General features: G+C 38.3%; 4 protein-coding genes and 1 non-coding gene across 7 annotated transcripts; 1 reads left to right on the top strand and 4 right to left on the bottom strand.

The window, feature by feature from the left end:
- Positions 1-114: 114 nt before the first annotated feature.
- On the bottom strand, positions 115-7869 carry LOC131318045 (F-box/kelch-repeat protein At3g23880-like). Of its 3 annotated transcripts, none has more exons than XR_009197480.1 (3): positions 6363-7869; positions 5138-5252; positions 115-803 (listed from the first exon to the last, which is right to left on the bottom strand). XR_009197480.1 is itself a non-coding variant. In XM_058347832.1 (2 exons), the coding sequence occupies exon 1, from the start codon at positions 7559-7561 to the stop codon at positions 6392-6394; it is 1170 nt and encodes a 389-aa protein (XP_058203815.1). In that variant the 5' UTR covers positions 7562-7867; the 3' UTR covers positions 4970-5252; positions 6363-6391. The 3 variants fall into 3 exon arrangements, 1 of the variants encoding a protein (XP_058203815.1); XR_009197481.1 differs by lacking the exon at positions 115-803 and adding an exon at positions 4337-4550 and having other exon boundaries at positions 6363-7734; XM_058347832.1 differs by lacking the exon at positions 115-803 and having other exon boundaries at positions 4970-5252; positions 6363-7867.
- Positions 6760-12502, bottom strand: LOC131318044 (F-box/kelch-repeat protein At3g23880-like). The gene is made up of 2 exons (XM_058347831.1): positions 10318-12502; positions 6760-6867 (listed from the first exon to the last, which is right to left on the bottom strand). Exon 1 carries the CDS (start codon positions 11517-11519, stop codon positions 10329-10331), a length of 1191 nt encoding a protein of 396 aa, XP_058203814.1. The 5' UTR covers positions 11520-12502; the 3' UTR covers positions 6760-6867; positions 10318-10328.
- Positions 12503-12636: 134 nt separating this feature from the next.
- On the bottom strand, positions 12637-17716 carry LOC131318046 (F-box/kelch-repeat protein At3g23880-like). Its single transcript, XM_058347833.1, has 2 exons — positions 15919-17716; positions 12637-12857 (listed from the first exon to the last, which is right to left on the bottom strand). Exon 1 carries the CDS (start codon positions 17199-17201, stop codon positions 15930-15932), a length of 1272 nt encoding a protein of 423 aa, XP_058203816.1. The 5' UTR covers positions 17202-17716; the 3' UTR covers positions 12637-12857; positions 15919-15929.
- A 1438-nt stretch (positions 17717-19154) lies between these two features.
- On the top strand, positions 19155-19265 carry LOC131318288 (small nucleolar RNA snoR100). The gene has a single exon (XR_009197614.1). It is a non-coding gene; the product is annotated as a small nucleolar RNA snoR100 (small nucleolar RNA).
- A 959-nt stretch (positions 19266-20224) lies between these two features.
- On the bottom strand, positions 20225-23838 carry LOC131317032 (F-box/kelch-repeat protein At3g23880-like). Its single transcript, XM_058346612.1, has 2 exons — positions 22655-23838; positions 20225-20334 (listed from the first exon to the last, which is right to left on the bottom strand). Exons 1-2 carry the CDS (start codon positions 23787-23789, stop codon positions 20225-20227), a joined length of 1245 nt encoding a protein of 414 aa, XP_058202595.1. The 5' UTR covers positions 23790-23838.
- Between the last annotated feature and the right edge of the window lie 4128 nt (positions 23839-27966).

Below are 27966 nucleotides of genomic sequence, written 5' to 3'. Positions count from 1 at the left end.
GAAGAAACTAAAAAAATCTTTTCTTCCAAGAACAATCTTATTCTGCTGAAATGAATAAAGCACTAGCCAAAACAGAGCACAACTAGGTTGCTAGAAGCTGAAGATACTGAAAAAGAATGGACAAAGCCTTAAGCCAGTAATTACCCCAACAAAAAAAAAAACCTAAAGCCAGTCCACAACGTAGGGCTTTGATTTTGCTCGGACCCGTAGACAAACAGAACCCAAGACAAACAACACCCTTTCAATTTATCCTTGAGACTAGAGTAGGTGAAGGTGGCCAAATTGGTTGCCGTCGCGTGAAATCGATTTTTAAGCCAAACAGTCTAAAGCCTAAAGCGCTACTCACACATTCACTAGGGTTCCATACCAAGCTATTGACCTGACTCAAAATTGGTCACGACTCGTTGCTTTGTGATTTCTGTTTAGGAATGACATTTGATGTCCTGATCAATCCCTTGCCAACTCAAGACTAAAAAGATCACTGAACACCATTCATTTACTATGTACTAAAGAGGGCATAAGCTCAAGCGGAAGCCAAATTCATCTGCTAAACATTAATACCACTGGACAAGCCATAACTGTACAAATGACTTTCCAAAAGAGCCATCCCAGGCTGTAGGCGCGCCCTCTAGAGCTATGCAAGTACTAGATTTTAGTAGATTATGTCCATATGCATAGATATTACAGTCAGACAAAAGAGTAGTATCTCTCCTTAACATAGAGCAAGCACAAATCTTCACTCCAAGAAAATTACGATAAAAGCAATTCAATTCTTGCAAATCACACCTCCACATTCTCAGTTCCTGAAAAGACATGTAAAACAATGACATAAGCAAACAGCTGAACGCTCGATACATACTTACAGTGTACCATGGATGACTAAACAATTCTCGTAACAAGTTAAGTGAAACGACAGCTCGATTTCAACTAATCGCAAGTAGCCTAAACAAACAGTAATGATACTAAGCTTTTGATCACAATCTTATAAAGTTCACATAATAAAATGCAATTACAGTCTAATTATTGCATTCAGACCTAATTACGTACTTAAACCTCAAGTTAGGCAAAACTAGGGTCCAGGGTGTTACATGTGATCTTGGTCATTACTATATGCATATAATCAGGTGTGCACCCTACACATTTTTTAGCACACTTTTCTGGTTGGTGTGTTTTTTAAAATCCCGTTCCATCCACACACGCAACTAGAAATGCGACCTCGTCATGAATGATTCACAGGCGCATAACAAGGATGTTCCATTTTTAACTTATCTGTCTCTCTGCCTAAGTTAATCAAGGCACATTCGACCAGACTAAAAAACTAAAACTTCCATCCAACAACTCTCCTCTGGAATGAATCGGTGTTCATAGAGTGTCTACCAAAAGGTTTGTGAAATGAGATCTTTCCATGCCAAGATGCTAACAAATGAGATTTCCACGCAAATTAGATCATGTTGAAGTCTTCCTATCAATTGCCGGCTCCAAATGCATTTGCAGTTGGCAAGTGTCATTTATCATGCATCCTTGGAAGATTTCCTATTTAGCCTCAACCTACTCCTTCATGATTCCGGACATGAATAAAGAATCAAATTCCACATCAACGCCTAAACATCACATGATTCATAGTAGGGCATATCAAAGATTTAATCACGGGAAACCATAATAACAAGATTTTCTTTCACAGTTAACTAGTGGTTTTACCACAATTTTGTTAAACTTCAGTAGAGATGAGCAGGGAACATTGTCCATTTTGGGGGTATTGACATTAATATTAAGGACATCACTTAGAAATAAAAGATACAAAAGAAAAACAATAAACACATTATGCATTGAAAAGAGTTGCAAAAGGCAATTAAGACATTTAATTTTACCTGGACTACTCTTAGAATTTTTATTGCCACTAAACCCCATTGTCAACATCTGTGTCAAATGAGACTAGGCTCTCAATGTAGGGATACACAACAAAGTTCGGGAAACAATTATGAATTGTAGGATAAGAAAAGGTGCCAACTTTTGGGCAGTAGCAGTGTCTGGAATATCTAGTAAAACATCACCATTCTTCAAAATACACAAGGGTTTGGAATATTGAAAATTTGATGGATGTGTAACGTAAGGTATCACAACCAATTTGGTCCAAGACTCTCTTATACTTCAGCATATATAGGTTCCATCATAGTCACAGACTACACAGAGGCATCCACTTACAACATGCAGTGCCATCTGAGAATGACCATCTCTATAATTATGCTGCAAAACCTCTCCAAAAGTGTCTTTTACCAGATCTCGAGTAACAATAATCTTATGGGACTTTTTTTTTTTTTTTGGGTAAATAATCTCATGGGACTTGCCGCTTGCAGTCCAATGAAGGGTTCCATTCACACATATTCCTGAACCACTTGGAGGTAGACAATTAGAAAAGTCTACAATACTCCTCCAAGGCAAGAATTGGTCTTCAACGTATATATCTTCACTTCAACATCAAAACGGCTTGTACCAACATTATGAAAGAATGCCACCGCCTTGTAATCATGAATAGACTCTTCATAACCAAAATAATATTTTATGAAGCGGGCTTGCCTTTAAACAATTGGCACTTTCGAAAAGTAATCAAGATCAACAGAAATCGTAAAAGGATTATACCGTTATACGTTCAATTCCAATTTCAATGCACGCTTACCCATCACAGAAATCGTAAATCCTTACTTCACAATGAGGCACTTTCAAAGGGTAATCAAGATTAACAGCAGTATCAGAATGCTCTTGCAAAACAGTGTAAAGAGAGACTTCACAGCATAATCGCAACCAAAAGGGCTTAGTAGCAAGAGTCTGTGGTGGGTGTAATCAGTAATCATAGATGCTAGACTGAGATGGGCTTTCGCAGTTAACGGGGTGTCTCAAAAGTATTTCAAAGACGATTTCAGCCAGGAGGTTCTCAACAATTAGAGCTAAAACTTCAGTCAGAATGGGGTTTTGAGGGGTATAATTGGTCATTTTGGGCTCTAGATAAGTGGAGCTGCTTCCAGTCACCAAAGATGGTGCTGTGGTTGTCTTTGTTTTTGGGTTCGGGACAAATAAGAAACAAGAATAGTCAGGCTCCACAGATACAACCATTTCACAAATTACATCACTAAGAGATCAAAAGGACACAAGAACAAACATCAATAAAAACATTGTCGATTAAAAAGAGTTGGGGAAGACTAGTAAGACACGATCAAACATCTATTTTTACATTTTTTCCCCTATAGTATTGGTATTGCTGCTGAGCCAAAATGTCAGCATCAATGTCAGGCGAGACAAGGCTCTCAGCGTAAGGATAGAGTCGATAAACCATAAATTTCTCTAAACAATTATGAATCCTAGGATAAATAAATGTGCCATCCTTGGGATTGTACCAAATGAAATGTGTGTAATCATAAAGTGAAACTTCACCATTCAGTCCATTCTTCAAAATGCACAATGGATATCTCAGACAGGGTATCACAACCAACTTGGTCTAAGACTCTCTAATACCATATTCCTTCATCACCCATACATTAGTGCAATTATGATAGCCACCGAGTATACAAAGACATCCACTTAAAACATCCGACAAGCTCTTATTCAAATAATGCTCTTGATAATCAGGTTCTGAAACCTCTCCATAAGTCTCCTTCGCCAAAACAAGAGAAACAATAATACGATTGGACCCCCTATGCGCAGTCTAATGGAGGGCGCCATTGAAATAAGTCACTAAACCACCCAAAGCAAGAAGATGAGGAAAGCCTCCATTCCTCCTCCACGAATGAGCCCATTAGTAGATCCGTCTATGCTCACCAAGCTTATATAAATCTCCAAATAAACGTAAAATATTGCCAATAGAAATACAGCAATAGGAATATTCATATAATCTCAAAAAATTACTCACAAAGCCACATCAAGTTGTAAACAAGTGCGCGTATGACCTCAAAAGTAAAACTGGGCTTATTCCACGTGACGCATGCTATCATTCCCAAGCTTATGTAATGTATTTTAATTTCTTCTCCATTTTGCTTTCAAACATGATGCAACAATGTTCTTTCTTTTTCTAGTAAAGAAGGATTTTATTATCAAAAAAGAGAATTTACAAGTGAAAAAAGAGAGAGAGAGAGAGAGAGAGAGGCATACACCCTTAAACCAGATCAAACTACACATAATTTCTGAGTTACCAAAAAAAAAAAATGGAAAGTACACAGATACAACACATTAAAACTAAACAAAAGGCCCTCGACATCATACCTACAAGATTTTCTCCAAGACATTCCAAGCTTTAATTTCCGAGTTACCAAAAAAATTGAAACTACACAGAGATACAACACATAAAAACAAAACAAAAGCCCCTAGACATCATACCTACAAGATTTTCTCCGAGATATTCCAAGCTTTACACAAAGCCCAATTTTCTAACAATAGTAGACCCTGTCCCTCACATCCTTTATAATCTGCTCATAGACTACCTCTGAGAATGGCTACTTGTTACCAAAAACACATTCATTTTTCGCCCTCCAAATGGGATATATTGCCCCTGCCATAGCCAACTTATATAGAGAAGAAAGAAAGTAAGTCAGACTTATTGAGATGATGAGTTAGCCCAATCAATCTCTTGAGACCAACCAGCAGGACACCTACAAATACCAAACTTCAGTAGAATTTCGGCCAAACCAAAGCTAAAAATGGACACTTGAAGAATAGGTGGTTTGTGAAATTCAGTCCCTCCGTCATGTGAAATCCATTTTAAGCCAAACAGTCTAATGCACGACGCACACATTCACTAGGGTTCCATACCAAGCTATTGATCTGACTCAAAATTGGTCATGACTCGTGGCTTTGTGACGGCTAATTGTGTTTCTGTTTGGAATGCATTTGATGTCAAGACCCTGATCAATCCCTTGCCATCTCAAGCCTAAAAGGTTCGCTGAACACCATTATTGTACTAAAGAGGGCATAAGCTCAAGCGGAAGCAAAATTCATCTATTAAACATTGATAAGAGTGGACAAGCCATAATTGTACAAATAAATTTCCAAAAAGAGCCATCCCAGGCTGTAGGTGCCTTCCAGAGCTATGCAACTACTAGATTATGTCCATACGCATCAATTATTACAGTCACAGACAAAAGAGTAGTACCTCTCCTTACATTCCAAATTTATAACATAGAGCAAGCACAAGTCTTGACTCCACGAAGAATACAGTAAAAGCGATTCGATTCTTGGGAATCACAGCAGCTCCTCATTCTCGGTTCCTGAAAAATCATGTAGAAGCATGACATAAGTGAACGGCGGAACGCTCGAATGAGATAATGCATAGAATACTTACAATGTGCCATGGATGACTACACTTCCTGTAACAAGTTATTTGTATAGATAACTCGATTTCAACTAATCACAAGTTGTCTAACAAACACTAATGATAAGTTCACATAATAAAATGCAATTATATTCTAATTATTGCATTCAGACCTAATTTAAGAACTTAAACCACAAGTTAGGCAAAACTAGGGTCCGGGGTGTTACATGTGATATTGGTCATTACTCATTAGTATATGCATAGAATCAGATGTGTACCCTACACAGTTTTTGGCAAACTTCTCTGGCTGGTGTGTATTTCAAAATCCCATCCACACACACAACTAGAAATGCAACCTCATTATGAATGATTCGCAATCCCACCACAAGGATGGTTCATTTTAACTCTCTCTCTCTCTCTCTCTCTCTCTCTCGAAATTTATCAAGACGCATTCAACTAGAGTAAAAAACTAAAACTTAAATCAAACAATTATCCTCTGGGAAGAATTGTTGTTAATAGAGGTGTCTACTGAAACATTTGGAATCAATTTCAATGCAATACACAAACACGAGGGCAATTCAAAAGGTTTGTCAAATGAGAATTTTCGCCAAGATGCTAATATATGAGATTTCCACGCAAACGAGACTGTGCCGAAGTCTTCCTATCAATTGTCGGTTCCTACTGCATTCGCAGTTTGGAAGTGTCATTTATCATGTATCTTTGGAAAATTTCCTAATTTTCCTCAACCTACTCCCTCAAATTTCTGGACATGAATAAAGGATCAAATTCCACATCAATGCCTAATCATCAGTCATCACATGAATCACATTAAGCCATATCAAAGATTTGATCATGTAAAACCATATTAAGAATTTCTTTCGCAGTTAACTAGTGGTTTAACCACAATTTCACTAAACTTCAATCCGTTTCTTGGGTATTGACATCAATATTGAGTACATCACTAAGACATAACAAGATACAAGAAAAACAATAAACACATTATGCATTGAAAAGAGTTGCAAAAGGCAATTAAGACACAATTAAGAGTTAAGACATTTAATTTTACTTTCACTCCTCTTTGAATTTTTATTGCCACTACACTCCATTGTTAGCATCTGTGTCAAACGAGACTAGGCTCTCAATGTAGGGATACACACTAAATCTCGGGAAACAGTTATGAATCGTAGGATAAGCAAAGGTGCCATCTCTTGGGTGGAAGCGAACTAAATGCGTCAGGATATCCAGCAAAACATCACCATTCTTCAAAATACACAAGGGTTCGGAATACGGACAATTTGATGGATGTGCAACATAAGGTACCACAACCAATTTGGTCCAAGACTCTCTTATACCATATTCCTTCATCACCCATACTTCAGCACAAATTCCATCATAATCACAGACTAAACAGAGGCATCCACTTACAAAATGCAACATCAACTGAGAATGACCATCTCTATAATCAGGAAGCAAAACCTCTCCAAAAGTCTCCTTTAACAGATCGAGAGAAACAATAACCTTATGGGACTCGCCGCTTGCAGTCCAATGAAGGACCCCATTCACACAAATTCCTGAACCGAACAGAGGTAGACAATTAGAAAACTCTACGATGCTCCTCCAAGAATCGGTCTTCAACGTATACATCATCACTTCAACATTAAAACCGCATGTACCAACATTACAAAAGAATCCCACCACCTTGTAATCGTCAATAGACTCTACATAACCAAACGCATACATTATGAATCGGGCTCCCCTTTCAACAGCAGGCAATCGCTTGGATTTCCTTGTACAGGGGTTCCATAAAAAGACTATACGTTCAGTTCCAATGCACGCTAACCCATTACAGAAACCGTAAATCCTTACTTTACAATGAGGTGCTTCCAAAGGGTAATCAAGATCAACAGCAGTATCAGAATGCTCTTGCAAAACAGCGTGCAGAGAGCATGACTTCACAGCAAACTCGTGACTCAAAAGGCTTAGTAGTAAGAGTCTATGGTGGGCATAATCAGGGTTCGTAGATGCTAGACTGAGATGGGCTTTGGCGAATTTCGGGTCAGAAATCATAGAGCGCCATGATTTGGAAACGCACCTGAACCGCAGCAGAGACTTAACGGGAAGTCTCGAAAGTATTTCGAAGATGATTTCAGGGAGAAGGTTCTCAATAAGTGGAGCTGAAACTTCTGCCGGGCCCGGAATGGGTTTTCGAGGGGTCTGATTGGTCTTTATGGGTTCTGGATAAGTGGAGCTGCTTCCGGTAGCCATATATGGTGCTGTGATCGCGTCTTTGTTTTCGGATTTGGGATGAGTAAGAAACAAGAAAAGTCAGGCTCAACACGTTACAACCATTTCACAAATTTTCCACAAATCCGATCGGGATCTTCCATAAAGTGGAAGAAGTGCTCAAATCCCAAGGCCCTTGGGTTGCAAGAAATGGTGGGAAAACACGACCCTTATTTTCTCACTCAGAGCAAAAACAAGAAGGAAATCATGAGAAAGAAGGGGAGAGAGAGAGAGAGAGAGAGACCAAACCAAACCCTAGAGTGTTGAGCAACCTTCACATACAGTTTTGCAAGAGAGAGGGTTTCAGATCAGGGTTATTAGTATCTCCGGCCTTCGCCCGTCTTTTTCCGTCATTTTCCCATACAAGATTTCTAAATAAGGGTAGCAGGTCTCCTCATTTTGGATTTAATTGTTTTATCTTATTTATCATTATGCCATTAAGAATCAAATGTATATATATTTGTATAAAATTATAATTTGATGGTCAGAGATGTGTCTATTCAAAATGGATTTTTAAGAGATCAAATACATTAAAATATGGGTATAAATATATTTATTTTGGGACTTATTTATAAGACCACTCATATAACAAATAAACACAGATTTTGAGCATTTTTTTTATCGGGGTGAAAAAATAAGGAAATTATAATAACATAATACAAAGACATTAGTTAAGGGGTTGATTTGTGCATTTTTTAATATTTTTGTTATGTGTAAGGAAATAATTTTTTTTCAATATAGTTTGATTATCCAATAAAAAATAATTCAATTGTCAAATACATTACTTATGGCTTTTTTTATTTTATTTGCAAAAAAAGAGAGTAAAATGTAAAATTTTAGAAATGGTCCTTTTGGTTTACATAAAATCTCAATTTTGCCCTTTAATTCCGTTTGTTTCATTGACAACATCATGTAGAGGGACGAAATTGAGATGGAATGAAAATTATAAGGTTAAAATTGATATAATTAATATTAGAGGGACAAAAATGAAAACTCGTGCAAACTAGAGGGACCGTTTATAAAAAATTTCTTTTTTAAATTTGAGTTTTAAAATGGGTCAAGGCTGGAGATGCTTTTATGGCTTGAAGTGTTGAGCTATAGTATAGTGTATAGCTGTGTGTACATTTTGTGATTTCCTTGATCTAGAAGGTTTTTATTTCACTGGTCAAAAAAAAAATAAAAGAGGGAGAAGGTTTTTATTTCTTGTTCGATGGTTAGGTTGACTTAAACGCACTTCGACTAATCTTCTTTCTGGTCCGGTCGGAGGATTTTATTCTGGCCAAGATTGTAATATAAACATACGTGTTTGTACATAGGCATACTCAAACGGTCGATAACGAATTCAATAAGAGTCCTAAAACTTGAATTTTTAGTGGTAAAATAATGTAGGTATGTGTAACAACTAACAACACAAAATTGGAAGAAAAAAAAAATTATCGTATCCCCTGCTATATTCGTGTCTTCATTTTTTGAGAGTTGCCCTGTCTAGTATTTGTCCTTTTCAGTGTCCTTATCCATGCTACTAATGGTCCAATATTAAAGATGAAGGTTCTAAATGAGTGATCAAGTCAAGACGCAAGAATCCTAGGAGTAGTCTGTGGTACTACAAGTCTACAACCATACTCTTTTCGCTAGATAGAATTAGGTGATGGGGCCACCCCAATCCCATGAAAAATGGACTTTAAATAGAAGCTTGAATTTAGACATAAACGCGGCATACTGCCTTATTCTCTTTGCAACTTAAAAAGAATTTTTCAAAAAAATCTCCCTAGATTCCTCTTAGATTTTTACTACTTTTAACATTTCTCTCTCTATCTCTCTCCACTAGTTACTCCTTACTTTTTTTCAAAAAACTTTTCAAATTGCAATCCAAACAAATACCCCCTAGATTTTTCAAAAAATACCCCCTAGATTTTTCATACTTTCAACATTTTTCTCTCTATCTCTCTCCACTGATTACCTCTATTATTTTTCAAATTTTTTTTCAAAACTCAAACCAAACACAACTACATTTGAAAGTTGGTGGACTCTGCAAATAAAAACTGTCGTTAACTCATGCCTAATCCACACTCGCGCGAGATCGGATCTCCTGTTCGACTCCCATCCAGACAGAGGCCTATCCGACTTTTCTCGGCCGTTGATCTCGAAAATCAACGGCTGAGATAAACCGAACACTTTTTGCAGCTAAACGACGTCGTTTTGGCGCAAAAAGTGATCAGCTCATCTCCGTCGTTAATTTACGAGATCAACGACTGAGAAAAGTCAAACAGGCCCCTGTCCGGATGGGAAAAAAAAACATTTACAAGACCATTATATATTAATGAAAAAGGGGTGGGGCCGGGGGATCTATATACAAGATATATCCTAATGGATTGGTAAATGGCTCAAGTTTCATCCATAATTTTGGAAAAAATTCCAAATTTTCCTCCACCTATTCCTCCAAATTTCTAGTAATGGTATACAATAGTCATGTGCCACTTCAAGAATCCATCTTCTCCTTAAACGATGTCGAAGATATAATATATGAACACTAAAATTTGGTTAACGGGTGGTTCTACAGAAATTTGGTTAAGTTCAATAAATATATTAACAAAAGAACCATTTTCTATTTCGGTTTTAACATCAACACTGAATGCATCACTAACAGATTAAAAAGACACAAGGACAGATATATACACATAGAGGACTGAAAAGAGTTGGGGATGGCTAGTAAGACATAATCAAATATCTAATTTTACCTCCATTTCCTTCAGTATGGGAGTTGCAGCTGTTGCCATTGAACCCCACTCTCAGCATCAATGTCAGGTGAGAAGAGGCTCTCAACATAGGAATGCACAATATAACACGATGACCCATTGTGAATCTTAGGGTAACTAAATGTGCCATCTTTGGAATTGTACCGAATTAATTGCTTCTGGATACCCAATAAGACTTCACCGATCTTCGAAGTCCACAATAGTGGAAAACACACATAATATGGACCTGAAACATAAGGTATGACCACCAACTTGGTCCAAGACTCTCTAGTTCCATATTCTTTCATTACCCATACATCAAGAAAATCTTTGAAGGTACGAAGTATACAGAGGCATCCATTTAAAGCATCCAACCTGGCCGGATGAAGACCATCTTGATAATCAGGTTCCGCAACCTCTCCAAACGTTTCCTTCAACAGATCAAAAGAAACAATAACCCTACTGCCATTGCCACGTGAAAACCAATGGAGCGCCCCACTCACAAATGCCTGCGAAACATGCGGAGGAAGATGGCCAAGAAAGCCTTTAGTCCTCCTCCATGAATCAGTCCTTAATGTATAAACCCTCACTTCAACCTCATGCCCACTATTACGTGGATCACAAAAGAATCCCACCACCTTGAAATCATCGACAGACTCATCATATCCAAACCCATACGTCTTCAAGTAGTGGTTTACCATTTCAACATCCGGCAATCTCTTGGATTTTCTAGTAGACGGGTTCCATATCGATACTTCCTTTCCAGCTACGAAGCACACTAAGCCATAGCAGCAACCAACAACCCATGTTGTATTATGATACACACTCACAGGGCAATCAAGGTCAACAGCGGTATCAGATTTCTCATTCACGACAGAGTAAAGGGAGCATGACTTGAAATCAACACGGGGATAGGATTTGAAATAGATTAGGAGGAGTCTGTGGTGGGTATAATCAGTGTTCACTGATGCTAAACTGTGATGGGCTTTCACGAATTCGGGTTGAGATATCAAAGAACGCCATGATTTAGAAACGCACTTGAATCGCAACAGAGACTTGACGGGTAGTCTAGATAGTACCTCAAAGATGATTTCCGGCGGGAGAAGCGGAAGTAGGAGAGAATCGTCCGTCGAGAGGGGGCTATGAGAGGGCTGCTTGGTCTTCTTGAGTTGCCGGCAAGTACTGGAGCTGCTTTCGGTCGCCATAGATGGTGCTCTGACTTTGTCTGTGTTTTGAGCCTTTTGACTATTATTGGGGAAGCGGAAATGGAGAGAGAAATTTAAATTGCTGTTATTCTCTTCGTTATCTTCAAGGGTTAATTGTTGACCGAATACTGCATCAAAGAATAGTTGTCTTCCTCTGATTGGTTAATGGGCACCATGTATGGATGCGACGTGGTACCCTCCCGGCCAGGGGCGGGCCTACTGGATTTCCAGGGGGCTGGATTCAAAAAAATGCTATTGGCATCGAATCATTCATATATAGTCAAAGTAAGTGAAAAATCACTTAAGTTTGTAAGTGTGTAGGTACTACAGCTCAAATATACATAATAGATTAGGCCTACTAAAATTTTATCCAAATATAAATATGTGCATTTTTCATAGAGCTTTGCATACAATTTTTTTTTTTTGTAATTTTATCACCGCTGAACTAAAATTCTGAAGCCACCACTGCTCTCGGCACCCAAAAATTTCTCGCGAATTAGGATTGCTGCATGGTAGAAGTGTTTAAAGCCCAAGCGCCTTCAAATTGCAACAAACGGTGGTGATATCGACAGCTAAGAGAACCCAGGAACAGGAAGGATGAGAAATAAAGACAGGTTTCCATTTGTCCATTTTTGAACACTTCTCAATGAGTCAATGGGTACCTCAAACCATGGGGGTTAACTATGTAAACACTTCATTTCTCAAATTTTTGAATACTTTGGCTTAAATATGTTAACACTTCATTTCTCTTTTCTTTAAACAACTTTCCAACTCTCAGATATTCAATATCTAATCTTCCATTCTCAGTGAGTAATCCTATCAAACAACATGGTAGCGTTTAGAATGTCCAAAACTAGTACAACCTCTCAAGCTTAGGTAATGTACTCCGTATTTGATTTTCACTCTCAATCCCCTCTCAAATTTGAGGTCACAATGTACTTGTTTTATCAACACTGCAAAACAAAAGCATGTTTGTGACTTGATATGCCATCTTGATGAGTGCTACTGATCTTGGTTGTGAATTCATGTTTGTAATAAGGCCACTTCGCTAGATAATCAAGTCACATTGAATTATGGCCAAAAGTAGAAAAATAACTAGATCAACCATTGGTAAGAGTGAACATGCCAAAAATATATATTTTTGAAGAGAAGCCATAATTATACAACTCAGTTCCCAAAAGAGCCATCCCAGACTGTAGGTACCCTCCAGAGTTGTGCAAGTACTAGATTAGGTCCATGTCACATTACTATTACGAAGCAAATAGATAGCTCTCATTACATGCCAAAGTTGTACTCACACATCTCAATTCCGGGAATCACACATCTTATTCTCAGTTCCTGCAAACATGTCAAATTCGTAAGTTAACACATGTATGAGATATTGCATGAACAAGTTGTAAGCTTCTCGATAAGCAACTCAATAAACAATCATCCTATATAATGTGCACAACCAATGAAAGGTACCGTGAAATACAACCCTGTTTTCAGCAGCGGCTAGGGTTTCGTTTCTCAGCACAAACAACTCAATAAACAATCATCCTACTCCTCCCCTAATCCCCTCCTCTCCCTCTCCTCTCCCCAACTCTCCAGTCCAGTTTCGCCTTATCTCCGTTGTGGGTGCTTTCCATGTGCTGAGATCCGGCATCCAGTTCCGGCCGGTGGCTTGTGAACCTGGTTTGAAGTAGCTCATCCTTGGTCTCCCAGATCTAGTGGCTGAGGCCACCGGGTCCTGTGAGCAGTGTTTGTGGGGTGGCTCAATAAGGTGAGATGGGGATTAGGGTTTGCTATTTTATTCCGGGTTTTACTCGGTTTTTCTCACGGCTGGTTTCCTTAGTCCGGCAACGGTACCGGTCTGGTTTCCCCAGATCTGGTGGGTGATGATGGTGGACAAATAAATTTTGTTGTTTTGGTTCTATGAGTTTGAAAATCTATGGCTGCTTTCATCTGTGCTTTTTTGCTTGGTTTGAGTTATGTGTCCCTTAGCGATCCTCTATTACCAAGATCGAAGACGGATTCTATGCCCTGCATTTATATATGGTGTCCCTTCGCAGTATGTGCCTTGGAGCCTCCTAGTGGATGTGTTCCGTGTCTAGATTTTGGTAGTTTTGGTTCATTCCATATATTGTGATGAAATCTTTGTAGCTTTCAGGCTTTTGATATGAAATGAGATTGCCGTTTGATATAAAAAAAAATACGACCCGTTGACAACAGGTTACACGATCCTCTAAATCCTAGCATGCTTATTATCCTCCAACACAAGGGAGTCCGTAGTGCCGCTAAATGCTAATAGATTCTTAATCGAGTCTCAAAAGTTTAACATCGATAGAGCTCACTAAATAGAGTTACATTAAGTAAGGAACTTGCAAAAATGGAGTCGATACCATGATGTGACCAAGGTATGCAATACTTACCTGAATCCTAGTTCCATCAAGTATTCCTACATAACTCTATTAGGAAAAAGTAATCGAAGAACAAAGTTCAGTTTATCTCACAAGGCTGTAAGGATACTCTAAAAGGTATGGTCTGACACACCTAGGAGTTCCGTACACATGATACACCAGGGAGACGCCAAAATACATGTGTGACACGCCACATGATGTCCATCAAATTCTAGTGTTTTTTTATGTTGGGAGGCATTGGGGACACACTCGAGACATGGGGAGACACAGTGGAGAGACACATGAGCAAATGGTGACTTTTCTCAACTTTAAAGCATTTTCGGGAAAAAATTTAAATTTCAAAAGGGATTGAAATTGTAATGTAAACATAGGTGTATGTACACAGGCATACTCCAACGGTCAATAGCGTACTCAATAAGAGCCCTAACTTGAATATGTAGGGGTTATAATGTAGGTCTACATAACAAAATCAATTTGCAAAGAGGGAAAAAAAAAAAATTTTATCATGTCCCCTGCCATGTCCGCGTCTTGATTTTTTGAGAGTTGTCTGTTGTCGTGTCCAGTGTGTGTCCTTGTCTGTGTCCATATCCATGCTACTAATTCTCCAAGGTTAAATATGGAGGTACTAAATGAGTGATGAAGTCAAAACGCAACAAATCCCCGATAATCCCCATGGAATCATAGGAGTAGTTTATGGTGCTACAACCATACTCTTATGGCTAGATAGAATTAGATAATGGAGCCACCACCAATCCATTGAAAAGTAGACTTTAAGGGCGTGAATTGAGAAATAAAATGCAGCCCACTCTAATTCCAGATGATGGAGATGTAATCATTTGAAGTTGGTGGACTCTGCAGATAAAGACTGTCAGTAACTCATGCCTAACCGGGACTCGCGCACCATAAAACAGTATGCGGCACAGAGGCACTAACTTGTGCCCAACACGTGCCTAACCCCTGTTAAGAGAGATCTCTACAATCCCACCAAAAAAACTCTCCAGGGTCTCAATTTAAGCCTTCAACTCACTATAGGTTGTTCGCAAATCCTCAAATCAATCACCACTAAAATTGTAACTTTGAACACATTAGACTACGCTTGTTTGAATGATTAAAGGCCAAAAACTCATCAATAGCTTCGCAACCTCATACTTCCAACAACTCTTAAGTGAAAACACAAAAACTACTAAAACACAAAATGATTAATTATTAATTCAACATCCATGGCCTGTAAGTTCTTGTAGTGCTTTTGCTTCTTGGTTGAGTATACTTGGGGTTAAAACTTAAAAGCAAGAAAGCTGCTCAAGCCTAAACTACTCGCGAAATATAGTTAAAGAGCCCTAAAAAGTCAAATGTTAAATGTCCTCAAGAACATTTTAAGAAGAGGTCAAGCAATGGGCCTCGCCAAGGAAGGAAATATTTGATTCCTCCCACTCCCCAAAAAAGAGGATATCAATGTTCCCCCAAGTCCTTTTCAACTTAATGTTCCTCTAAGTCAAAAGCACACAAAATGAACACAATGCTAACCAATATAACTTCCAATATCCATTTTCGAAACACCAAAATGCAAAAAAAAATCGTAAGGGGATCTGTATACAAGATAATATCCTAATGGATTGGTAGTTGGCTTAAGTTTCATCCATCATGCATGTTTGGAAAAATTCCATATTTTCCTCAACCTATTCCTCCAAATTTCCGGAAATGGTATAAAATAATCATGTGCCACCTCAAGAATCCATTATCTCGTTAAATGACGTCAAAGAAATAATACTCTCTATGAAACTGTTTTTTCACAATTCCTTTCAAGGTTAACGGTTGGTTTTACCAAAATTTGGTTAACTTCAATAAATATTAGCAAAGGAACCATTTTCTATTTCGGTTTTAACATCAACACTGAATACATCACTAAGAGGTTAAAAAGACAAGAGGAAAAATATGAACACATGGTGGATACAAAAGAGTTGGGGAAGGCTAGCAAGACATAATCAAATATCTAATTTTACCTTCATTTCCTTTAGCATTGACGTTGCGGCTGTTGCCATTGAATCCCACTCTCAGCATCAATGTCAAGCGAGAAGAGGCTCTCAACATACGAATACACAATATACCAAAACACAGGGTAATTAAATGTACCATCTTTGGGATTGTACCGAACTAAATGCGTGTATGTACGCATTACGACTTCACCATTCTTCAAAGTCCACAATAGCGGACGACTAAGATTATCACATGGATGTGAAACATAAGGTATGACCACAAACTTGGTCCAAGACTCTCTAGTTCCATATTCCTTCATCACCCATACATCAACAAAATCTCTGTACATACCGAGTACACAGAGGCATCCATTTAAAGCATCCAACCAAACCTGATGCAAAATACCATCTCGATAATCAGGTTCCGAAACCTCTCCATACGTTTCCTTCACCAAATCAAGAGAAACAATATTTTTCCCGCAATCGCCAGTCGAAAACCAATGGAGCGCCCCACTCACACATGTCCCTGAACCATGAGGAGTAAGAGGAAGACGGTCAGGAAAGCCTCCAATCCTCCTCCACGAATTAGTCTTTAATGAATACACCTTCACTTCAGCCTCAAAATCACTATTACCCACATCATGAAAGACTCCAACCACCTTGTAATCATCACTGGACTCATCATAACCAAACCCATACGCCCCTCTGTAGAGGTTTGCCATTCTAACATTAGGCAATCTCTTGGATTTTCTAGTAGACGGGTTCCATATAGATACTTCGTTTCCAGCTGCGACGCACACCAAACCATAACAGCAACCAACAATCCATGTTGTGGAATAAGCCCCTTTCAAAGGGCAATCAAGCTCAACAGCAGTATCAGATTTCTCATTCAAAATAGAGTAAAGAGAGCATGACTTAAAATCAAGAGAGGAACACAGGAGGAGTCTATGGAGGGTATAATCGGTGTTTGTAGATGCTAATCTGAGATGGGTTTTTGCGAATTCGGGTTGAGAAATCAGAGAACGCCATGATTTGGAAACACACCTGAATCGCAGCAGAGACTTGACGGGGAGTCTCGACAGAACCTCGATGATGATTTCCTGCGGGAGATGCGGAATTAGGAGAGAATCTTCCGTCGAGAGGGGGCTACGAGAGGTCTGCTTGGTCTTCTTGAGTTGTCGGCAAGCGGAGCTGCTTCCGGTCGCCATAGATGGTGCTCTGACTTTGTCTGTGTTTCGAGTATTTTGTTTGACTAATAGTGTAATTCCGCGTGCTTTGCACGAATTAAGATAAGCGGTTGATTTTGCCATTTTTTTTTTTTAACGACTATTCTTTTGGAAGTGTATTTTTGATGTAAAAATAAATCGAAGAAAAATAATGTTTAAAAAAAAAGAGAATAAAAAAATTATTTCCCTTTAAATATTGTTATGAAAATAAAGAAATTGTAAAAATAAATAATTGAATGAAATGTTATTTTTATATAATAATAAAAAAAAATGGTATTTTATAAGTAATACAAAAGGAGTTCTTGCGAATTTGGGTTGAGAAATCAAAGAACGCCATGATCTGGAAACACACGTGAATCGAAGTAGAGACTTGACGGGGAGTCTCCACAGTACTTCGACGATGATTTCCCGGGGGAGATTCGGCAGTGGGTGAGAATCTTCCGTCGAGAGGGGGCTATGAGAGGTCTGCTTGGTCTATGAGAGGTCTGCTTGGTCTTTTTGGGTTCTGGGCGAGTGGAGCTGCTTTGGGTCGCCATGGATGGTGCTCTGACTGTGTCTGTGTTTTGAGGGTTCGGGAAATTTTCGAGGATGGTGCCAGTAATGATTTCCACACATATGTTTTTGCATATATTTTGCACATATATTTTTGTGAAATTCATATTGGGGTTTTGCAAAATGATCCAAACCGTTCATCTTTTTTAAAATATTTTTTGGAGGATTCATATAAAAAATCAACTTCAACGGATATCGGTAAGGATTTTCTCATAAATCGTAGGACAAATCATTCTATTTTACCCTACAAATTCTAAGAAACCCCTTACCGATATCAGTTAGAGCTGATTTTTTAGAGGTGCTCTGGCTGTGTCTGTGTCTTGCATGGTAGAAGTGTTTAAAGCCCAAGCCCCTTCAAATTGCAAGGAATGGTGGGGATTTGGACAGCTAAAAGAACCCAAAAAAGGATGAGAAATAAGCAATAAAAGCTATGAGTACATATGAGAATGTACATATCATGTATATATGAGTTTTGTCGAGTTCATTTCCGCTTTTACAAAAATGAATCAAACCACCAATTATTTTAAAAATATTTTTTTATGCAGACCTGTAAAAAAATCAGCTCAATCCTATATCGTTTCTGAATTTGTAAAGACAAAACTACTTAACTGCTTAGTTTTGTCCCTATGCATTCCGGAAAAATCCTTACCGATATCGAATTGAGTTGATTTTTTACATGACTATAAAAAAAATATTCTAAAAATAATGAGCAGATCGGATCATTTTTGTAGGATTCCAAATTAACCCCACAAAATCCATATATATATATATATATAATATGTACAATGCATATGTAGTATAGCACTTCTCAAAGGATTAAGATCTACCATGGGGGTCGACAAGTAAAATATACCCATTCTCTAAGCCTTATCATTTAGGCCGAAGGCCTATGACCCGCCCAAAATCCGCCCGGCCCGTCGGGCTTTTACTCGGCCCGAGCTCGTAAAACTGGCAGGCTAGTTCGGCCCGTAGTTTGTAATGGGCGGACTCAGGCCTATGATTTTTTACTCGGCCCGCCCGTAGGCTCGGCCCGCGGTACCCGCCCAAAAGCCTGCCAATGGGCCAACCTATTAGCCCAAAATCCCACAAGACCCTTTCTTTTTCCTTTGATTTAGTTTTGCCCAAAGAAATTTAAGCCCGCCGCACCGCCAATTGGGCTAGCCCGGCCCGCCAAAAAGAAAAACCCCATCCGGTCCGGCCCGATGATGACCCTTACCACTCTCTTTAAATAAGTGCGGTTTCAGTGAAATCAAGGGGGTGTGTGCGCAATTTAACATTGATAGACTTCGCGACTTCAATTTACGGGGTTACTTTTACTAAAACTCGCGATTCAACATCACGAGTTTATTGAGGACATTGGGTCCAGGTGGAATTTTCCCTTGATTGGACCTCAGGTTTACAAATTGCGAGGTTTTCTTTTCTTTTTTTTAATAAAATTAGATGACCGGGCCACCTTGTGTGATTGTGCATACCAATACTCTAAACTAATTAAGGAAGTATGATAATGTGTACATAAATTGAATTGGGTCTCTAAAGTCTAGGCGCTTTCTGATGCCATTTAGCTTTGATTTGAAGGCATAGTTTCACAGTAAAACAAGTATAGAAGGCCACTGTTTATATGGTATTCTGAGAGCAGCTACTTTAAGGTCTGTTTCCAATCCTCTCCTGCCCATACATCTAATGATTGGGGATTACATGGATTTTGTTGTTGTTGTGACCACCTTGTGCACATCTTAACTAATTCAAAGCTTTAAAGGTAATGATTGGACATATCCACTGTATTTATAATATCATTTGCCAATCGAATATTATATTTCCTATTCTTGCAAACTTAACTTATTTCTTAGTTTTGCGTATTTTATTCGTCTTTTTGAATTTTGTTAGATTTGCGTGAAATTTTTTGAATTAATCATCCGTCTCGATGAGAGGAGTCTAAAAAGTACAAAATTATGACGAAAAACAAAAAAAAAAGTGCACTAAAAACAAAAAAAAATCAAACAACTGTCTTATTTGTCTAAAATGCCGTCTTATTCGAATTTTTTCACCATCGGTCCATATTTTATATTTTTTTTATTCATCTCATCGGGACGAACTATTAATCCCAAAATTACGATGAAAAGCTAAACAAAGAGTTACGAAAATATAAAAAATACCAAAATAAGTTTCAAACTTATAATTAAGTTTACAAGAACAAAGCCTAATCACTATATTTCAACTTTCTATGCTAAATAATTAAAGTCCAAAACTAATTAATTTTGTTTAGAGAAATGATATATATTCACATTCTCTTTTTTGTTATTTACCCTCCCTTTTTCCTTTAGGGAATTAATTTGCTACCTCAAGCATAGAAGTTTAATTAACATCATTACTGTAACCAAAAGGGGATAATAAAGCTCAAGCGAAAGCAAAATAACTTTACGTACTTGGAACATTTTATTTTATTTTTTCCAAAGGGGGCATCAAAATCAAAAGAAACTACAGCAAAGAAAAAAAAAATTGGCAGACAAGGGGCTCAACTTCTACAGCCATTTGAGCAAGATTACGAGCTGAAAGTATTAGCAGTCGATGCATTCCAAATTAGTAACATAAAGCGAGTCTTCCGCTCCACAAAGACTGCCAACATAAGCGATTTCGATTACGGGAATCGCACCTCCTCGTTCACTTCCTAAAAATACGTAAGACGTCAACATAATTAATGTTCGTAAGTCGTATGAGATATTGCATCCAAGAGTTATAATGTGCATAGATGACCAAAAAATTCGTAGCATGGTTAATAGTTTATAATCGACCGTCAATAATGTGCAATTAGGAGTAAGTAATCAAATAACGAAGTTAAACGAATCTCACCGGACTCTTTAAGGATAATCTAACGTCTGGTCGATCGGAGGCCCGAGGTGGAGGTCCAAAATGAGTGATGGAAGTCAAATGAAACAAAACCCCCAAAATCATCATCGAATCCTAAGACTAGGCTGTGGCATTACGACCATAATCTTTTCTCTACTTAGAAATAAGCGATGGGACCACCACAACTTCCGTGGAGAAGCAGGCCCCGGAGCTTTAATTTTGACATAAAATTCGGAGTAGTGCTATATGTACCGACCTCCCCGGTACCGAAATCGTACCGCCGGCCGCCGGTGGGCCGTCTCCGGCCACCGGACGGCCGATCCGAGCCGTCCAAAAATTTTTAAAAAAAAAAACGAGGGGGCCCACTTGGGAATCAACGGCATCCGAGGTGTGTAAGGTGCTTGATCCGAGCACCCTTTTTTCGTGTATATATGTATATTCGAATATACATATATACACGAAAAAAGGGTGCTCGGATCAAGCACCTTACACACCTCGGATGCCGTTGATTCCTGCGTGGGCCCCCTCGTTTTTTTTTTTAAAAATTTTTGGACGGCTCGGATCGGCCGTCCGGTGGCCGGAGACGGCCCACCGGCAGCCGGCGGTACGATTTCGGTACCGGGGAGGTCGGTACCAATATCATTTCAGTAAAATTCGCCTCAATCGGAGTTGTTTGAAGTGGGTGGACTGTGCAACAAAAACAATGACACCTAACTCATGCCTAACCCGCACTAGATTGCCAAAAAACAGAATGCAGCACTAATTAATCTCAGCCCAACGCGTGCCGAACCCGTGTTAGGAGAGATTTCTGCAATTCCACCCCAAAAATGTCCACAACCACACTTGAGGCCTTAAATTCCCAATGGAGTACTACCCAAATATTCTAAGTATGAACAAGCAAGACAGACTTTAGCTTTGAAGGATTCCAGCTCAAAACCCATCAATGGATTACTGTGAGTGAAAACATGAAAACAACTACAACACAAGGATTTTAAGCATATGACTTAAACATGCATGGCCTATCGGTTGTCGTACGTCGAGCTTTCGCTTCTCGATTGGGTTTATTTGGGGTACCAAGCAAGAACTATGCTTCAGCCGAAACAAATCGCATAAGTAGTTAATGGACGCTAAAAACTCCACTGGTTAAAAAGCCAATTATGTCAAATGTGGTCAAGGCAATTAGAAAAAGGTGAAGCAATGGACTTCGCCGATGAAGTAAACATTTTACTCCTCCCACTACCCAAAGAAAGAGAATATCAACATTCCTTTTCAAGTTTTTCTTTTTCTTTTCTTTGAACCTAATGTTCCCACCAGGCTAGTTAGATGGACACAATATGAACACAGAGTTATGACATAGGACGGGATTGAAATAAGGCTAATTACAACTTACAAGTATGATCAAAGCACAACGAAAACAGAGGTTGATGGACACAATATGAACACAGAGTTATGACATAGGACGGGATTGAAATAAGGCTAATTACAAGTATGATCAAAACACAACGAAAACAGAGGTTGTTTTCGGATTGTGAACATTGGACGTGAATAATGAAATGGAGTAGTAGAGAAGAAGAAGGGTTTTAAGAAGATATAGATCTAAGCCTCACGTCTAGGTTACCAAATGAATCACACCTTAAGCCTCTCTAGCATCACACCAGAGAATATGATTGCATCACACAATCTTCAAAGCTACAAGCTTTTGTAAATTCTTATTAAAAACTCAATCATTCATACCTTTATACTCTTCAAGTACGTCGATTTTTAGGTTCCTAAAGTGTTTAATACCAAAGAGTGCTATTAATTCCTATTTCCTAGATGACTGGATAGGATCAAAGAACATATCTTGGTAAACGATGACAAAGATAAAATGATGTAAAACGATATTTGCACGATTTTCTTTTACAGTTAACAGGTGGATTCAAAATAATTTAGCAAAACTTCAATAAGCAAAGGAGCCCTTTTTTTTAATTTTTTTATTCTAACGTTAACTTTGAGTACATCACTAAAATATTAAAGGTTCACAAAGAAAAATATATAAACAAATTTTATGGAGAAGAGAGTTGGGAAAGGCGAGTAAGACATAATCAAAAATTTAATTTGACCTTTGTTATCTTAGAGTTTCCATTGAACCCGAACCCCACTGTCAGCATCAAAGTCAGGCGAGACTAGGCTCTCAATGTAGGGATATGCATCAATGTAGGGATATGCATCAAAACAGTTTGATGCATCAAAACAGTTTGGAGAATTATGAATCGTGGGACTACTAATTGTGCCATTAGGATTGTACCGATCTAAATTGTAGTTACCAGTATACAGTAGAACTTCACCATTCTTCAAAATGCACAATACTGTGGAGAAGGGAACAACCCAATTGTGACGCATGGACGTCGGTATAGAAAACAACTTGGTCCAAGACTCTCTGACACCGCATTCTTTCATTGCCCATACATCAATAGCACGACCACGGTTACGGACAATACAAAGGCACCCGTCCAAAACAGCCAACAAAATCTGATGCGTATAATCACCTTGAAACACAGATGGCAAAACTTCCTGTTCAAAAAAAAGAGGTTGCAAAACTTCTTCATACGTCTCCTTCACCAAATCAAGAGAAGGAATGATATCCGTAGGCAAGGTCGGGAAGGTCCACGAAAGCCAATGGAGGGCCCCGTTCACAAATGTCCCTGAATTATATGCAGGAAGAGAATGAGGAAAGTCTCCAATCCTTCTCCACGAATCAGTCCTCGATGAATACACATTCACTTCGTTATCACCAAAGAATCCCACCACCTTGTAATCATCAGCAGACTCGTCATAACCAAAACCATAACTCCCCTTATCAGGGTCCCGCGTTACAACATCCGGCAATCTCTTGGATTTCCTAGTAGACGGGTTCCATATAAGTACTCCGCTTTCAGTTGAGATGCACACTAAACCATCACGGCCACCCCAAAACCTCAGCCTATAATCCGGTAAAGTCGAAGGGCAATCCAGCTCCACAGCGGTATCGGAATGCTCATTCAAAATGGAGTAAAGAGAGCATGACTTGACATCGGTATAGGGATACCCATCGGGTATAATTAGTCTATGGTGGGCATAACTAGTGTCCTTAGATGCCAAACCGAGATGGGTCTCTGCGAATCTGGGTTGAGAAATCAACGAACACCATGATTTGGAAACGCACCTGAATCGCAACAGAGACTTGACCGGAAGCCTCAAAAGTATTTCAATGATGATTTCGAACGGGAGGTTCGGCAGGTCGGGAAAATTCTCCATCGGAAGGGGACCGAGAGAGAGGTCTGCTTGGTTGCGTCTTTGTGTCTAGGGTTTCTTCCTTGTGGTAAAAGTTTTCCAAGTTCTTAAAGCCCAAAGGTATTTCAATTCCGACTAAATTTCTCCTTCATCCCTCAACTATTCAATATTAATGTAATACTCCTACTTAATTCGTCAATTAATTCTTCTGAGTCCTTAAACTTTTCAAGGTGATAAAAGCTACTGTACTTTTCAAATTATCAAAGAACATGCATATTGTTCTCAATTGAAAACAATTATTAATCAAAAAATTATATTTATTTTAGGGACAACGTTCTTTTGATTTTTTGTTCTAAATTAACAAACAACGTTCTTAACTAATATAAAATAAGAAGAGAGTAATTCTTTTCCTTCAATTTATATCCCTAAATACACAGGATAGACGGATGATAATGAGCCTCAATATCGATGCTAGTAACAGAATAGTAGCCTTTCGGTTAGTAAATAAACTTAAGAATCTGAAATTAGACTGAGTGTATATGGATTTGAAAAGTTTCAAGATCAAAAAAATGTTGTACTTCTGTTCATAATTATTTAAATTTTTTCGCATCAAATTAAAGAACTATTCAAGATTTTTCAATTGATGAATAGAAACTCGAAAAATTATGTAATAAAAATTATTTTTTATCCATAAATTGCAAGTCATTTTTGTAAGGGAGTATCAAAATAGAATCGAAGAAGTAGTATTCATCATTATAACATACTCTCGGAAAAGCTAACCAAATTGCAATTCAGCCATTGAAGATACGAACAGAATCAAAGATGCCAAATTTACCTTTCTTTCTTCTATACAACAACTATTTGGCTTATTCATGGAGGAGTCGTGAATAAGTCGTTTGTGGAGTTGCACGATTTTAGTCGTCCGTTTCGGCATATTCGGCTTATTCATGCAGGAGTCGTGAATAAGTTATTTGTGGAGTTGCACGATCTCAGTCGTCCGTTTCGGCATGGGACGGTCTAGATTTTAAAAAAACTATTCCCTGGAAGAGTTTAACCCTTTGCACGAATAATTTTTTTTTAAATCCGGACCGTCCAATACACTTTGGACGCACACGATTTGCTCCGTAAACGTTTAATTACGGAAAGCTCCGTAATAAAGTTTTTCTCATAATTTTTTTTTTGTTCCTTCCCTTTTCTTCTAGAACAGTCAAATCCACAATTCACAATTGCATTATATTAATGGACTCCTTATGGGCAAAAATGCAAAAAAGACTTGCTAGCAAAAATGCCCAGAAGGTCAATTTGCGTGGTACGAGACCTGATCACATTGGGTAAAAAGGAGGCGGGATTCTCTGTAGTCGAACTGCAGAGACTCTGTAGTCTAATCACACCCGCTCATCTTTGTATCTAATGGTCCAAACTTTAAAAAAAAATTCTTCAAAAAAGTTTTTTTTTTTTTTTAAATTCTCGATCGTTAAAAACACTATCCGATGATTATGAACACTCCAACCGCACATCTGCAGTCCAAATGTGGACTGCATCCATACGTGGACTGCTGACATGCTTTATTCGGGTAAAAAACAAGTCCCATCAGGTTCTAAACAAGTGTGTGGCTTTAAATGTTACTATTACAAAGGCTAGTTTGTTCGTTTTGAATCTCAAAATCCCTCTGCACGTTCTTCAATAAATTTTCTCTTATCTATCTCTCTTCACTCATTACTTCAAAACATTCCTTAAAACCCAAACCGAACAGAAGATTAGTCTGCATGATACAAGCAATCTTTCCCAAAGCTTGGGTCTCTATTTGCCAATTGCCAGCATAGAAATTTAATTAACATCATTAACGTAACCAAAAGGGGTAAGCTCAAATAACATTAATACGTACATATGACATTTTATTTTTTTATTTCCGATGGGGCATCAAAATCACAAGAAACAACAAGAGGCTGATCAGCTTCGATCTACCGCCATTTTAGCAAGATCACGAGCTGAAAGAATGAGCATGCATTCCAAATTAGTAACATAAAGCGAGTCTTCCACTCCACAAAGACTATCAATATAGGCGATTCTATTATGAGAATCGCACCTCCTCGTTCACTTCCTGAAAATATGCAAGACGTCAACATAATTAATGCTCGTAAGTCGCATATACGAGATACTGCTTAGAAGAGTTATAATGTGCATAGATGACCAAATAATTTGGTAACAAGATACTTGTCACAAGATATTTGTAAGCCGAAGGATCTATAAGCTTCTCAATAAGCAATTTCAATACACAACATAATCAACCAAAGGTAACATGAAATACAACCGGGTTGGCAACAGGACGAATGATCCTATACATGCTAGCTAAGTATGCTTATTGTCCTCTGGCGCAGGACTAATTGGTAGCACGAGTAATAGTTTTTAATCTACCGTCAAAAGTTTAATTAACATCCATAGAATTCACCGGAAATGTTAACTTCATAAAGGAAAGGACTTTAAAATATGGACTCTGTACAGTAATGTAACCAAGGTAGGTAATACTCACTTCAAATTCGAGTTCGATAGATAATCCTACATAATCCGCTACGATAATGTGCGATTAGGAGTAAGTAATCAAATAACGATGTTAAACTAATTTTACCAAACCAGGTCCGAACCTGAGATTTTCAAGATCCTATGCGGGATTTGAAAATGAGGCCTCTCATACGTAAGTACTCCCTCCGTCCCTTTTTTTTTGTCCAGTATTACATTTTGGGCTGTCCCTTAATAAGTGTCAATTTTGTAAAGTTAAGGGGGTAAAAGTTGGTGTATTGTCTATTTTGTCCATAAAAGTAGATTTTATTTTGAAAAGTTAGTGAGTAAAAGTGTAATGATAATGGGTAAGTAGGGAAAGTGAAGGAAAAAGTTGATGTGAAAGGTGTAATGATGATGTCTTTTTAATAAGTTGGAGTTACGAAGCTGGACACTTAAAAAGGGACGGAGGGAGTATATAAGAGCATCCGCAATGGGAATAATTAAAATCGATAACCAAAATGTGCTACGTCAGCATTTGATTATCCATTTAGTTCATAATCAAACCTAACAAACTTGATCTCCACATTGGTTATTTTTGTATCCCTATAAAAAAAAAATCCCACAATACGCAATGCATCTATGTCCAATTACAAACGAGTTCCAATCACGCACCCGACCACACCAAATTATTCGTCTCGATGAGACGATTCTAATGTGAGGTGTTTTTTAATTTTTTAGTTTTGAATTTGGTTATTGGGTTTGGTTATTGAGTTTTGGTTATTGATAAAAGTTGTTAAGTTTGGTTATTCAAAGGTCAAAATTTGATGAGTTGCTAAGTTTGGTTATTACAATGTGAGCACTTTTTTGAACAAACATTGCTAACTTTAGCAACTTTTTAGTTTTGATTATTACATTGTGGATGCTCTAATATAACTTTCCGATATGAGAAACTAAATAACCTTGTGGTTCAGTGGCGGAATGTTGTGCCACATCCTAAGTTCCTTAGGTTGTGTGTTCAAGTCTCGAGCACCGCATTCCGAAACCTTCTTTGGAACGCAAGACCTCATGCCTCAAAACACACGCATCTTACCACTTCACAATAGAAGTCTGTTTGTTAAATTCTTGACATAAATAATACTATTTATTATATTCTCGCATTTGGAGGCCCTACTATTGACCAAATTTTGAAGGCCCTAGGCGCTCGCCTTGTGGGATTATGCCAAGGGCCGGGCCTGCACCGAACTCTATGGATATTCTAATGTCTGGTCCGAGCTAGAGGTCCTAAATGAGTGATGGAATTCAAATGCAACATAACCCCCAAAATTGACATCGAATCCCAAGACTAGCCCGTTGCATTAGATTTAGGACCATAATCTTTTCCCTACTAAGAAATAAGTGATGGGCACCGCAAATTCCATGGAGAAGTAGGCTTTGGAGCTTTAATATTGACATAAAACTCGCCTCCATCAAAATATGAATGATGAAGATATAGTCGTTTGAAGTGCGTGGACTGTGCAACAAAACTAATGACACCTAACTCATGCCTAACCCGCACTAGAGAGCAAAAAAAAAAGTGTGAACCCCTCTTACGAGTGATTTCTGCAATTCCACCCAAAATTACAATTTAAGCCTTAAATTCCCAATGGAGTACCCAAAAATTCTAAGTATGAACATGCAAGGCAGATTTAGCTTTGACGGATTC

Source organism: Rhododendron vialii, chromosome 2a (assembly GCF_030253575.1).
Source record: "Rhododendron vialii isolate Sample 1 chromosome 2a, ASM3025357v1".
NCBI classification, from domain to species: Eukaryota; Viridiplantae; Streptophyta; class Magnoliopsida; order Ericales; family Ericaceae; genus Rhododendron; species Rhododendron vialii.
The sequence above is the reverse complement of the archived record's forward strand: the minus strand, read 5'-3'. Positions and strand labels throughout refer to the sequence as shown.